At 39.4% G+C, this 14,300-nt stretch overlaps 1 protein-coding gene across 1 annotated transcript in view; it reads right to left on the reverse strand.

Annotated features, from left to right (window-relative positions):
- fab1 (fab1 kinase) overlaps window positions 1-14,300 on the reverse strand; it is a 296,509-nt gene that overhangs the window by 130,054 nt on the left and 152,155 nt on the right. Inside the window, exons 17-18 of the mRNA XM_067159454.2 lie at window positions 5,784-6,027; window positions 2,617-2,795 (exon numbers count right to left, since the gene is read on the reverse strand). Of these exons, the coding sequence (XP_067015555.2) occupies window positions 2,617-2,795; window positions 5,784-6,027 (423 nt within the window). The remainder of the gene's footprint in view (window positions 1-2,616; window positions 2,796-5,783; window positions 6,028-14,300) is intronic.

The raw sequence follows: 14,300 nt of genomic DNA on the forward strand, positions 1-14,300 counted from the left end.
CAGTGAGCGAAGGACTTCCGGCCACTGGCACACAAAGCTGAAATGGTGGGATTTGAAAACAAATGTTTGAAGTTCACCAAAGAAATACGCTAAAATTGGGAGAAATAATAGAATAACCGGGAGGCGGGAAAAACTGTTGAAAATCGGGAGTCTCCCACCTAAAGCGGGAAAGTTGGCAGGTATGATAAAGTTGTTATTGCAGTGGTATTGAAGCTCTCACTAGTGAAAAACAGCCAATGACATGTGAAGCCCTCAAACGAAATTCTATGATGGCATACAGTAAAACATCGATGCATTGTTTTTCAAGGGGGAGGGGGAAATGACGACGGATGCAGGAAAGCGATAAATGTGGTCAACATAAAAATTACGGGGAAAATAAAATAATAAAATGCGGGTACTGTATTTGGACATTTTTCGTTATGTAAATATATTATAAAAACAATAATAATGGCGAGTGGCCTCCGGAGCCGGGTGCAGGTCTTTTCGAGTTGTCGCCTGATGGGGGATCTACAGTACGTGCATATGAAAATGCGGCCCTACCCAAGATAATTCTTATGTTTAATTTGGCACATAAACAGCTCCTGAACTGTTGGAATTAACCTAGGAAAGTTAAAATCGTCGACCCGATCGAGACCATTTGAACCAAAAGCCAACACGTGCTAACCATTTAGCTCATACTATGCATAACGGTATCCAAATATTGCAACCATGATATAGGCCTATGCGATGAAAATAAAAAGCATGACTTTTACACCATTTTGTTTCACTCTTCCTTACACATTTTGTAATAATTGAAAACATGCAAGTTCAGTTTTCTTATTGCAAATTAAGGATATACATGGATATTACGCTAAGGGCTTTACGTCGCACCGACACAGATAGGTCTTATGGCGACGATGGGATAGGAAAGGCCTAGGAGTTGGAAGGAAGCGGCCGTGGCCTTAATTAAGGTACAGCCCCAGCATTTGCCTGATGTGGATATTACGCTGATAACTTGTATTTAGGAAGGGATTCCATAGATCCTTTGTAAACGATAGGTTAGGTACCCAACACGGTGCGGCTCCTGCAGCTCGGCTCAGATGATATCACAGAGGTTAGAAATTCAACACGGCACATCTCGGATGATGTCACAGCGGCCTGTGCAAGGCTGCTAACTTAAGAACTAGTTACAACTATGAGAAAAGATTATTGGTCTGGCTTGGTTAGGTCAGCTTATAACAAGACTATTTTTTTTTCTTTTGCTAGTTGCTTTACGTCACATCAACACAGTTAGGTCTTATGGCGACGATGGGACAGGAAAGGGCTAGGAGTATTAAGGAAGCGGCCGTGGCCTTAATTATGGTACAGCCCCAGCATTTGTCTGGTGTGAAAATGGGAAACCACAGAAAACCATCTTCAGGGCTGCCGACAGTGGGGTTCGAACCCACTATCTCCCGAATACTGGATACTGGCCGCACTTAAGCGACTGCAGCTATCGAGCTCGGTAACAAGACTATTGGGCAGAGGGCAACAAAGCAGTCAATAGGCCTCTAGCATCCCACACACTCCACAAGGCATGATGCGATTAATCACCCTGTGATTAATTAAAACATATGCGGCATACTGCACGATTTTCTCATTTTCAACAAAGTTGGCAGCCCTAGCCAGCCTATACCAACACAGAAAATGGTGGTAAATTTGAGTTTTATACTGCCTACATTCTGATTCTTGTAAATAAGAATACTTCTACGGGTCCATTAGTGGGTTGAGGAGAAGCATTGGCACCAGGAGCCTCGTAGTGAGGTTGCGCGTGAATAACCTGTGCACAACACTCCAGCCTACAAGATCTTTGTTCAAGACTAGCAACTCAGAATTTTTCGTACATTCTCGCGTAATAGGTTGCCGCTATTATATGCTAACAGTATTGAGCAGTCTCTCTCTATTAAAAAAACATTTGCATATATTATTCTTACGTACGATCGATCAATTCCTTTGCTGGCAGGATCTAGTGTACAGTGCACTATGTTTTTTTGGAATAGGCTAGAGCAATTTTGTTACTTTCATTGATCAGTCTCTGTCTTATCCTTGGCTTTGACAATATGAAAGACTGAGGTATGAGTGATGGTAGTAATGCCATTCCTCATGCAGCTAGTCAATGCTATTAATGGTGTGAAAATGTTGCTCATAGGATCAGATGGTGCATGCATTTCTGTGGGCTTGGCAGACTAATATGTAATCGGCAACTCCTGGCTCGGTGAGGAAAGCAACAGGAAACTACGTAACTCCTCATTTGCCTAGTATGCCTCTTCAGTGATGCCTAGGCCATCTATGACAGCTGATGGTGAAGCTGTTGAGGATCCAACCAGCCTTAGGGTGAGGACTGAACATACAATTGATCATTGAAGGAAAATTGTGGCCGAAGACAAATAATTTTTCGATGATCAAAGTGATAAAACGAAATTTCAAGGAACGATAGATGCAGGGAAATTTGACATTGGTTTATATGGAACATTTTTGGGACTGAATAAATTGAACGATGAATACAAGAAAAAGACAGTTCCAGGAACGATGCATCGAGGTTCTACTCTACTTGTACATATATGCTGTCTCAAACGTATAAAATTAGTGAAAACTTACTTGAAGGATGCAACAATGTTCTTGTATCCAAAGTAGAGCAAGTGATCGTGATGCAGAGAGTGGAGGCAGGGAGTTTCTGGGCCCCGTCGGGTGTACATGTAGCCATGGAAACGCAGCTCGAGGAACTTGGCGAAAGAGAGCGACCATGTATCCGAAGACATAGGAACGACTGAGGAAACCTGTTCATAACAAACAAATTTATATTACACTGACCAGACCAACACGGTAATTCAGTGTATGAAACTTTTGCATTAATGCCAATAACACAACAAGTGTTCTCAAAACCTTCAATTTTGCAGCGAACTACATTTTTTTTTTTACATGGTGCCAGATTGATCATTGACAATGTACAAGGTGCATCAAAAATGTTTGATGAACGATACCATAATTTAAAATGTAATGGTTGGGGAGATCCACCAAAGCAATACAGCCTTACAGTCACTCCTAGTGATCAATTATATTTACAAAAAACACAGTACATGTTTTGGTTCCTAACAGCCATCTACAGCTGTTACAAATAGTCTAAATTAAAATAGCCATAAATAAGACATTGTCTATATGATGGTGTGCACAAACATAATAATCATTTAAACCAAGGTCTACCAAGCAAGTGGCCATGTGCTTAGGGTTGCATAGCTGTGAGCTTGCATTCGGGAGATAGTGGGTTCGAACCCCACTCTCGGCTGCCCAGAAGATTGTTTTCCATGGTTTTCCATTTTTCATACCAGGCAAATGCTGGGGCTGTGCCTTTTAAAATTGCAAACACTGTTTCTTCAAATTACAACAGTCCCATTTTTAAAATTCCTCTTAAAGTTAAAACATATGCCTCTTCTGCAATATTTGTTAAAATTCTTCTGTTGCCAGCACACATTAATGGAAGAGGGAAATACTTCTATGCTATGGCTGTATTGAACTGTGTGGAACTTTTTCATTTGTAATAATCTAGTACTAACACGTATCCTTATTTTATTCCTTTAGAGGTGATTCCCTTTTTAAGTAACGTAGCCAGGTTGATGGCTGCTGCCGTGCATAATTTGAAAAAAAATGGCATTTTTTTATTTTTAGATTTTAATTTGGACCATGAACTTATTTTAAGATTAAAGTAGTTGATACATACTGTATGAACAGTTTTTTAAATATGTTAGACCTTGTTTTAAATAATGATTATGCTTGTGCACATCATCATATAGACTAAAGCCTCTCAAACACACAAAATCTCATGTGTGCAAACTGAGGTGCAGAGGTTCTGTGCACCGTGCATCGGTCCGACTTGGCTCGGTTCGGACCAGTGTTTTGTCTTGGGGAGACTTGGCTAATCTCAGCTCAACTCTGCTCGAGTTGTGGAGCGCTGCAGAGCAAGTGAGGAAGGGGGAGACAGGTGGAGCGAGTGAGTCAGGCATAGGGAAACACAGAGACAATGCTAATGCTTGCAATTGAGTGGGGGTCTGCACTCTGGTCAACCTAGCTAAGTTGTCTTTTACACCTTGTGCCGCACAATGCACCTGTACATGCTCTCTGAGAGGCCTTGATGTACACAATGTCTTATTTATGGCTATTTTCATTTAGACTATTTGTAACAGTTGAAGATGACTTAGGAGCTTAAACATGTACTGTGTTTTTTGTAAATATAATTTATCATTAAGGGTGATTGTAAGGCGGTATTGATTTGGTGGATCTCCCCAACCATTATAATTTAAATTTCAGAGTCAATACAGAACAAAGATGAAGTTTTTAACTTGGAATGATACCATAATGAAACCAAACAGAAGTTACAAGCAGAACACCAGAACACCTTCAGTAACACTCAAAGTATTCTCCATTGACCACAATACACTTTTGCCAACTGGCAGCGAAGGCATCACACTCCCGTATCATGTCAAAAACAACATTCACCTGCAAAGGGGCATGGCACCTATCACTCATGAGAAGGCACGGGAAAAGAGTCTCCTATGGTATGGTCATGTCCTCCATTCCGCAGTACCTGGAACAGTTGCCAATTTCACCCACTCCTTCAAAATTAATGGGCAGCATCTAGGTGGAGATCTGAAGCAGCGCTTGCATGACACAGTAAATGCTGATATGAAGACTCTTGTCTTAAGACCATGCAAAGTGGTAAGCCAAAATTAAAACAGCAGACCTTGCACACCAGCAAGAAAATGTTAGGAGGAGGAGGAGAACGCAGAAGAAAAAGTCCCATTTACTAACACATACAACTCGTATCTCGCTGATCAATAGGGGCTGGCAACCACATTGGTTTTGCAACTTATAAAAATAATAACACCATGTACCATCACTACCTTCCTTCATCTGTTCAGTCGAATATGACTTTCAGTTATCCCATGGATCATTTGTCACTATTCAGCTCTCCTTCTTGCAGCTTCATTCAGTTTGGCATTATGTGCCCAAAGTAAGATAGCCTTCACCTCTCTACTATGCCCTCAAGGGTGACTTTTGGCTTCAGGTGGTTTAAGATGCTCTTATTACTGAATTAGCTCCATCATATTCTCAACATATGTCACCAAAACCAAAGCTCAAAAGCTTCACTACCACCAGCAGTTAACTTATTATCATGATGACTAAACAATATTTCTATCAGCAATGTTTGTCTTTCATGAACTTGTGAGAAATAAATAAAAATAAATAAAATCTGAATTTGTGAATTTACATAACTTTTATTATGTTTTTTGATACAGTTAATATTAATAGAGAACTTTGATATTTTCTGTTTAGGACCTCTTAAAATTGCTGCACTGCTGTATGCTAATAAAAGGTGTATTTAGTAGCCTAGTGCATAACCCGGTTATCCTGCACATAAAAACAGAGTTTCGAGTCTGATATGTAGTTTTCCTGTGAAGTGAAGTTGTAGCAAACAAAAATTGAAATATACTTTTGCATTTTGTATATATACAGCCCATGAAAAAAATTAAGAGTATAATGCAAAAATTTTAAGTGTACAGACAAAACTATAAATTTATTTAAATAAACACAAGTTCAAATATTAAACAATAAGGAAGAGACAATTAAGACACACATATACTATACTTTCACACAACATGATACAAGAAAACTTGAAATACATACCCACAAAATAGAGATTAAACATTTAATTAAAAGAAACAATAAATAAAACCATTCAAATTACTATTTATAATGGGATTACTGCGTACCGTTTTACAGCGACTGCACCAACTCCACATGTGTATGTCGTTTCCTTCGCCTGGAATGGGCTGATCCAGCTCTTTGAGGAGAATGTGGACACATCCGTTGTCGTGAACAAACCGTCTCACATGGTCCATCATGGGGGTCTCGCACGTCTCGGACGGGCAAACATAGGAAGGACGGAAACAGTAACGTTCCAGGAAGGTACCCAAGGGTATATCGTTGTTGCCATAGAACTCCATGTATACCACCCTGTTAAGGCACGGTAAGAAAATTATCCTTTCACTAGCAGTTCAAGGTTATACATAAATCACCATCGTAAGTTATTATAATGAAGAATTGAGTATTTACTCTGGAAAGTGGATAAAGAACTATAATGTTACACATTTGTCATACATAGTTCATATATTCACTGAAATGCATGTAGTCCCGTGCAAATTAATTCTAATTGTTAATTCTAAGAAGCTTGCTTTCTTATAATTTTCTCAGCAGTTGGCAACAATGTGTTACACACTGCTTATCCTTAGATCCTGATCTTTCTATGCACTGTTTATTCATTGATTGAGTAGTAACTGCTCTGTGTAACAATTAGGTTAAAAGTACACTTATTTTCAGATTGTGTACTTTTGATGAATTTTTGAGGTTACCTTGTAAGATTTGTATTACATACACGTAAAAGAGTTTTGCATTATCTCAGACCAAAGATTTCCCGAGTCTTTACAGAAACATGAAAGAGATTATATCGGTATTATTTATTCCTCAACAAAACAGCCTTCTTTAATTTATCCTAGGCATTTTCGATAGGGTTCATGTCCAGCAAACATGGCGGTCACTCTATTCAACCAACAATATGATCACTAGACATCGGATTTGTATGCAGATGGATATTTTGTTTGTTCATATGAAGACTTCCAAAACCGACAAAGAAGCGAGTTTGAAGATGAAATTGGACGAATTAGTGCGGTAAGTTTAATAATGCATATATATGCATATTTCATATACTTGAGATCAGTGCATACATTTCAAATTTTGGATTTATTGTGCATATTCTTGACTTTCATTATGTGTATTTTTACACGTTTTACAAGAAGTCTTCAACAAATTAATGCCATGAACTCTTTTGGTGATGAAACGCTTCAAAGGGAACTGACACTTATCAAGACACACTTCCAAATCATACTAAAATCAATCACGAAGCTTGGTGATTCGCCAGACATTATGGAGAACATGAAGCATGAAATGGAAGGTATCCCAGGAAAATTCAGACTCTGTCTGCAAACAAACTAATGTGATGTCCGTAAACGTAATCCGGGCTATGACATCATGATAGCTATAAACAAATATTTGGCTGATACTGATAATAAGGATCTACCAGAATGCTTAAAACCTACACTTGCTCCCAAATTCTAAGTACTGTCCTGTCACATCCGTAGATGTAGGAAGATCATTCTATGCACTGAAGCTAGTTTTAACAGACAAACACCGCAGATTTTAAACAGAAAATGTGGAGAAGACCCTTGTAGTGTACTACAAAGCAAATTATGGATGGGAAAAGGAAGGGTGCAGTGTAAAATTTAAGTGTGTTTCTTGAAATTTGTGGATTTTTACACGGTTTTCTTAAAACCTTAATCATTGATTTATCACGTGCATTAATTAACACACTGCTGTCTTATCTAGGAGAAGTGTGCATATTGTTTTAACAGTGAACACTGACAGACTGATACATCTCGCAAACTATGTATGGACTGTTTGTACTAGTGGAACAGTCGCAGCTGTAAGTAGCGTGAATTTTTTGTTTTTCATTCAGTTGTTTTTTCATGATCATGATTTTATGTATTGGTGTGGGTGAATCACACATGTCTAGTAAAGGAATGTTACGTTTGCATTTCATACAAGTGTTCAATACACCAGATGAAAAGTATGTAGGATGGTAGCTGGCTGGCGAGATCGAAATGTACTTGGAGGATGGGTAGGATACATATGGCATGAGGTTTGGGATAAAAGGGGAAGTAGGACTTGGAAAATGACTTTAATGAGGGTAAAGGATATCCAATTGCAACGACAGATGGAGGAATGTAGGAAGAGAGAGTCTCTAAGTATGTTTAATAGGATAAGTCAAGTATCGAGGATAAGTACTGGTAATGTAGATAGAGCTGTGAGAAGAGGTTTACTATGGTGGATTTCGAGCCTATATAAAAATAAGGCGAGGATTAGAAAAAGGGATAATACATTATGTTTATTGTGTGGAGAAGTGAATGAAGACCTGCGTTTGTTAGGAAGATGTAAAGAAATAAAAAAGTGACAGTGAAAATATTGAGTGAAAGTCAGCAGGAACTATCAAAACAGATTGGTAATTATCAGAAAATTATTGGATGAGTGATAAAAGAATGGAATAGGGTAAGGAATTTAAATTGGTGTTTTAGTGCAGTGAAAAAATTATGCATAAAAAAATTAAAGAAAGTGGACATGTGAGAATGTTGGAGACACAATTGGACAAATGAAATTTGTATGACAGTGTATGTAGGAATCTGATATAGTGGTTTTGTATGATTACATAACTTGTATTGTTCGATATTGGGGTTCTAGGTAAGAAAGTAAGAAGAAAAGAGGAATATAAGGCACTGAAGCTCAGCAGGATGTGGGAGGGAAAAGGGGTGAATCACCAAAGGTCTTAGATTACGGTGAGGCAGGTCGCGGCCTCGAGAATGCAGCCTTGTCAAGAATCAGTGAAATATGATTCAAGGACGAGGTTATGGACTGTTCTAGGTCATGGCCTTCGAGTGTAGAGTTTAGAGATGGAGATTAAGACCAGGGTTTGACAGGTAGGCCATTGTTCTTTGTTTTTTGTTTTGTTTTGTGTTGCCATTTTGCTGCTGTTTAATAGGGCTGTTTTTTATTTGTACCTTCATAGTGTTATGTATTTTCTAGTATTGATTGCCTCGATTTGTTTTATTCTTTCTATTTTCTCTGTAAAGATTAACATTGAAAAACTGTAAAATCTGGAGAAAATAAACATACGATAAGACAAGTGTTTCATAGCATGAAAATAAGTGCATACTGAAATGCATATTTCACCACTTTTTGCAGCATAGTTGTATACTGGTGATTTATAGAGCATATAAATCGTATTTCTAATGATCACAAAGGAAAACATTAATGAGAACCGCACGTTGGGTGTGTGCATTATTATCCACTAACATGAATTTACCATAAAAATGCTGGCAATACTGTGTCACTATGGGTTAGGGGACGCTGTCCATGTATCGTACAGCTGTGACATTACCCTACATGACTAGGAATGGTGTACCGTTGCACCACGTAATACCAACCCAAAACATCAGGGAACCACCACCTTGCCCCACGTGCTGGAGAGTGAATCTGAGATGTAGAACTTGACCAGACTGCCTCCAAACACCTTGCCGATAAGTCACAAACAAGGCTTATGTGACGCTCATCAGTCAAAAGGACATTATGCCATTTGGCATAATGTTGGGCTGACTGTACCATTCCTCATGATGTCTAGGTTTGAGAGCTGGGCCTCACCATGGACATCGAAAGCGAAGTTGTACCTTATGCAAACTGTTTCTCACAGTTTCAGTGGAAATGTAGTGACCTGTGGCTGTACAAAGATACCGTATTTCTCCAAATCCAGGACCACGCTTTTTTCTCAGAATCTCATGTGAAAAATCAAGGGTCGCCTTGCACTCATGACCTAACAGTAATGAACACTACTGGCAGCTACTATGGTAACCACGCTCCTTCTTTTTATCCTTCACGCATGCGCAAACATAACTCTTAGACAATGTCTGCATCTTTATTATACATCGCTAGCCATGGCAACTGGTTGTACAGTTGTATTGTATAGTGAAGAGAGAATGACATTCTATCAGCCTCTACAAAAACATTCCTCAAATCCGCAGAATGGCATCAAAACATCTGAGCCTTTGAATTCTTAGAAAGGCCATGGCTACTCGGTGGCAGAGTTATAATATGTCTACTGTACCTGACACTTAGTAAAATTAAGTTTTATAGACAGCAGGAATATTTTCATAATGGATTGTCATATTGTAAAGATACGTGGAACAGGTATTGCCAGCAAATTTTCTATGGGTTCTTGTCGATATTATGATGTCAATTTTAAGTTAATGGTTATTAAACACATGGAAATGAAGAATAATTGTGCAGCCACAAGAAAATGCAGCATAGGCCTAACTAAGCCAATATTCGGCATTAGCATGAAGACAAAGATAGCTTAAAAAATATGTATTGTACAAAAAATGATTCAGCGGTCTGCAACAAGGACGCTTTAAAGAAGACATAGATGATATTGTGAGGTATGTGCGTGAAAAACGTATGTGCAGAATGGCCATACCACGGAGCAATAAACTCTTTCATTGACCTTCAACACCTGCGTCGTTATTAGGCCTGTACTTCGCTAGCCGCTGAAGTCGGCCAAAGCCGGCAAGAGAGACATGTAGGTAGCGGCAGCTGTTTGTATCTCATCATCATCATTTCCCAACTCCAGTTTCCCGGGTGTGGTGTACAAGTGCTCGCCATCTCCTTCTGTCTTCGTACATCTTCTGTTCCAGTACATCCTCTCATTTGTGTCCTCTCTCCTCCACATCTGATCTTACAGTCTCTCTCCAACGTTTTCTTGGTCTTCCCTGTGGTCTTCTTCCTACGAGATTAAGGTCAAAATATTTTCTGGCAGGTCTGTCTCTGTTCATTCTCATTATGTGCCCATACCATTGAAGTCTGCGTTTCTTTATGACACTGGTAATAGGAACCTCAATATCAGCTACATTCCTATTCACTTCATTTCTGATCTTGTCCTTTCTGGTAGTTTGGTTCATGGTTCTAACGAGTCTCATTTCAGTTGCTTGGATTCTACTGAAGTCTTTGTTTAGTAGGGTACATGTCTCTAAACCATACATGAGGATTCGTACGAAGTAAGTGTGGTGCAGTCCCAGAGAAGATTTCTGACTTGACTGTAGAAGTTTGATGCTTTCTGTATCCTCCTGAGTATTTCCTGTCTAACCGTGTTGTCTTTTGAGGTTGTGCTTCCGAGGTACTTGAAGTGGGAAGCTGATTCGATTTTTGCTCCAGAAATATATTTGAGCTTGCTCCTTCCCTGTTGGTCATTTCCACTGTCTTTGTTTTGCTCATCTTCAGTCCAAAATTTTTGAATGTGTTGTTCCATTCATTAAGTTTCTTCTAAACTTCAGCTTCTGTGTCTCCCCATAAAAGCACATCAGCAAATACCACGGCGTTTGGTTCAGCGTCCATTTTCTTGATAGATTTGGTCCATTACTATTACAAACAGAAGTGGTGACAGAGCACTTCCTTGTTGGACACCTCTCTTTGTTTCAAACCATTCTGATCGTCCGATACCTATCTGGACACAGCTGTAGCACTTCTGGTATAGCATCTTGACTTTGTCATTTAAGTACTTTGGCACCTTTAGGTCTTCCAGACATTTCCATATCTTGTTTTGAGGAACACTATCATATGCTTTTTCAATGTCCACAAATGCAATAACAAGATTTCTTCCACCGGGCGAGTTGGCCGTGCGCGTAGAGGCGCGCGGCTGTGAGCTTGCATCCGGGAGATAGTAGGTTCGAATCCCACTATCGGCAGCCCTGAAGATGGTTTTCCGTGGTTTCCCATTTTCACACCAGGCAAATGCTGGGGCTGTACCTTAATTAAGGCCACGGCCGCTTCCTTCCAACTCCTAGGCCTTTCCTATCCCATCGTCGCCATAAGACCTATCTGTGTCGGTGCGACGTAAAGCCTCTAGCAAAAAAAAAAAAAAAATATTTCTTCCGTATTCCCAGTACTTTTCTGTCAGCATTTTTACTGCAAAGATAAGATCTACAGTACTTTGACCTTTCCTGAACCTGTGTTGTTCTTGCTCAAGCAAAGGTTCCACTATCTTCCTAAGTCTCATTTCTATAATCTTTTCCAGTAGCTTCAGTGAGTGTAACAACAGCGTGATGCCTCTGTAATTTCCACATTTCTGTTGGTTGCACTTTTTGAACAGTGGGATGATGACTCCTTTACTCCAATCTTCTGGGATTTTGTTTCTTTCCCAAATCACTGATAACACTCTATATAGCCAATTCAAACCCAGTGGCAGTGGGCTCTCAAGAGCACATGAGCACCCAGTTTTAATACATCTTTATGCATTCATGGATAATTTAAAACTTTCCTTTCTTTCGACCTGATTTCGACAATCGATCTAAAGCATTCGACTTCTATCGAAGCTCTGTCACACCGACAGTTGTTCATTTTGACTGACAGTGCAGCGAGCACACTGGATAATGCGCTATTTTGCTGAAGACTATACGCATGCGCAAAGCAGATGACGTCATAGTTTATGCACTGTTATTTCCATTAGCAAGGAGCACAGTAAGGAACGTGCCTTGCCGCCTCGAGCCACCCTCAAAACACTGGCAGCATTACAATTGAACACAAGGGTCCGCCACCTCTCCTATTACGGTTAGACATTGCCTCCCAGGAGCTAATATTGCATTACATTACCGGCAGATTACGCTAGTAATTCTAAATAGGCATTTTCTGGCTCGTTGTGAAAAGGTGTTCGTAATCGCAGGAAGAAGTTTGCTTTATGTTGTGATTGGAAAATCTTTTCAAGTGAAATTTGAGTGTTATGTTTTCCTTCTCTGTTTGTATGGTTTGTAACCATGGTATTCTTTGTGTAAGAGGAAATGAATTCAGTTCAAGTAATTTTAACCACTGAAATATTAACCTATCAGCAAAAGTTAGAAATTAAAAGGCTTGGACCGGACAGACCAGATTTGATTATCGAAAAAGTTACAAAAACTGACAAACACGAGTATAGGCGTAAGTTTAAGAAGTGTACGAAACATGCAAGTGGCTCTGTGGATGTAGATCTAGGAATGGCTTTTTTGTTTGCCCTGTTTATTGTTCAACAAAGAAAGAAATGTATGGAATTCGGCTGGGTCCACGGACCTTGCTCATTTGAGTGCAAAAATACATAAACATGAAAATTCTCATGCACACAAAAACGCGAGTATTGAATTCCCTACCCTAGTGCTGTCTATAATTTCCAAGACGAGAATAATTAACATGTGATACAGTAGAACCCTGATTAACCAGGATCATGTGGAGGCAACTGGGGTCAATTCGGAAACAATTTTTTAAAAAATCGACCGGTAAATGCGGTACACATTATTTCTATGCTTCTCGTCATACCCAGGTGAACTTCGTGCTATTTGAAAACCAAGAATAGTGCTCGCATCCTTCAATGTTCGCAGTGCAGTAAAGTTATGATGAATTTTACTTTGTTCTACACTAACACAGCCGGCCCCGTGGTGTAGGAGTAGCATGCTTGCCTCTTACCAGGATGCCCCAGGTTCGATTCCCGGCCAGGTAAGGGATTTTTACCTGGATTTGAAGGTTGGTTCGAGGTCCACTCAGCCTACGTGATTACAATTGAGGAGCTATCTGACGGTGAGATGGCGGCCCCGGTCTAGAAAGCCAAGAATAACGGCCGAGAGGATTCATCGTCCTGACCACATGACACCTCATAATCTGCAGAACACCGGCCTGACTAGCTGTAGGTTGGTAGGTCATGGGGTTTGGTTTTGTTCTACACTAACACCCAGGTGAACTTCGTGCTATTTAAAATCCAAGAATAGTGCTGACATCCTTCAATATTCGCAGTGTAGTAAAGTTATTATGAATTTTACTTTTGTTCTTCGCTAACAGATTAGTCTAGTATAAAATTTATCCTCGGTTATAGGAGTTCTAGCATATTATTTGTGAAAAAGGAACGGTACAAGGAACTTTTAGTGAAGTAATTTATGTAGGCCTATCTATGTAACTTTTTTGCTAATTTGAAACATGAACAAAAATGTTGTGAACCCCCTAAAAATTTTGTCACGAGCCGCCACTGTTCAAGCCTGGTATTCCAGCTGCCTTTATAATGTCTGAGCTGAGATCATCAAAGTCTGGGGACTTCCCATTTCACATGCTCTTTAGTGCTGTTTCTACCTCAAGCCATGTTAATGGGTATTTGTTGTTTTTGGTTTCATCTACACTACAGTCATTGGTGGTGGTGTTGCCCCCATCTCTATTTAACAGCATGTTGAAGTATTTCATTTCATCCCTGATCTCTTCCTCTGTTTGTATTAAGCTACCATCATCTGTTTCCAGTGCAAGGATGTTTATATATTCATTTCTTTTACTGTTGACTATTTTGTATAGTAGTTTCCTACTTCCTTGATAGTTTTCCTCTATCCTTTTAGTCATTTCCTTTTCTTCCTGGATCAGTCTTTTTACAGCCAATTTCTTTTTCTGGTATTCCTGTGCTAGATGTTCAATTTCTAATTCATTCCGTCTATCATCTGTTTTCTGTTTTTTGAGGTCTAATTTTCTTTTCAGTATATTTCTATCTTTTACTGCTGTCTTCACTCGGTCATGCCACCATTCCACCGTTTGTATCTGACGCTGAGTAAATTAACAATTTTATAGGCAGCAGGAAT

The sequence above is a fragment of the Anabrus simplex genome, chromosome 1, assembly GCF_040414725.1.
Source record: "Anabrus simplex isolate iqAnaSimp1 chromosome 1, ASM4041472v1, whole genome shotgun sequence".
NCBI classification, from domain to species: Eukaryota; Metazoa; Arthropoda; class Insecta; order Orthoptera; family Tettigoniidae; genus Anabrus; species Anabrus simplex.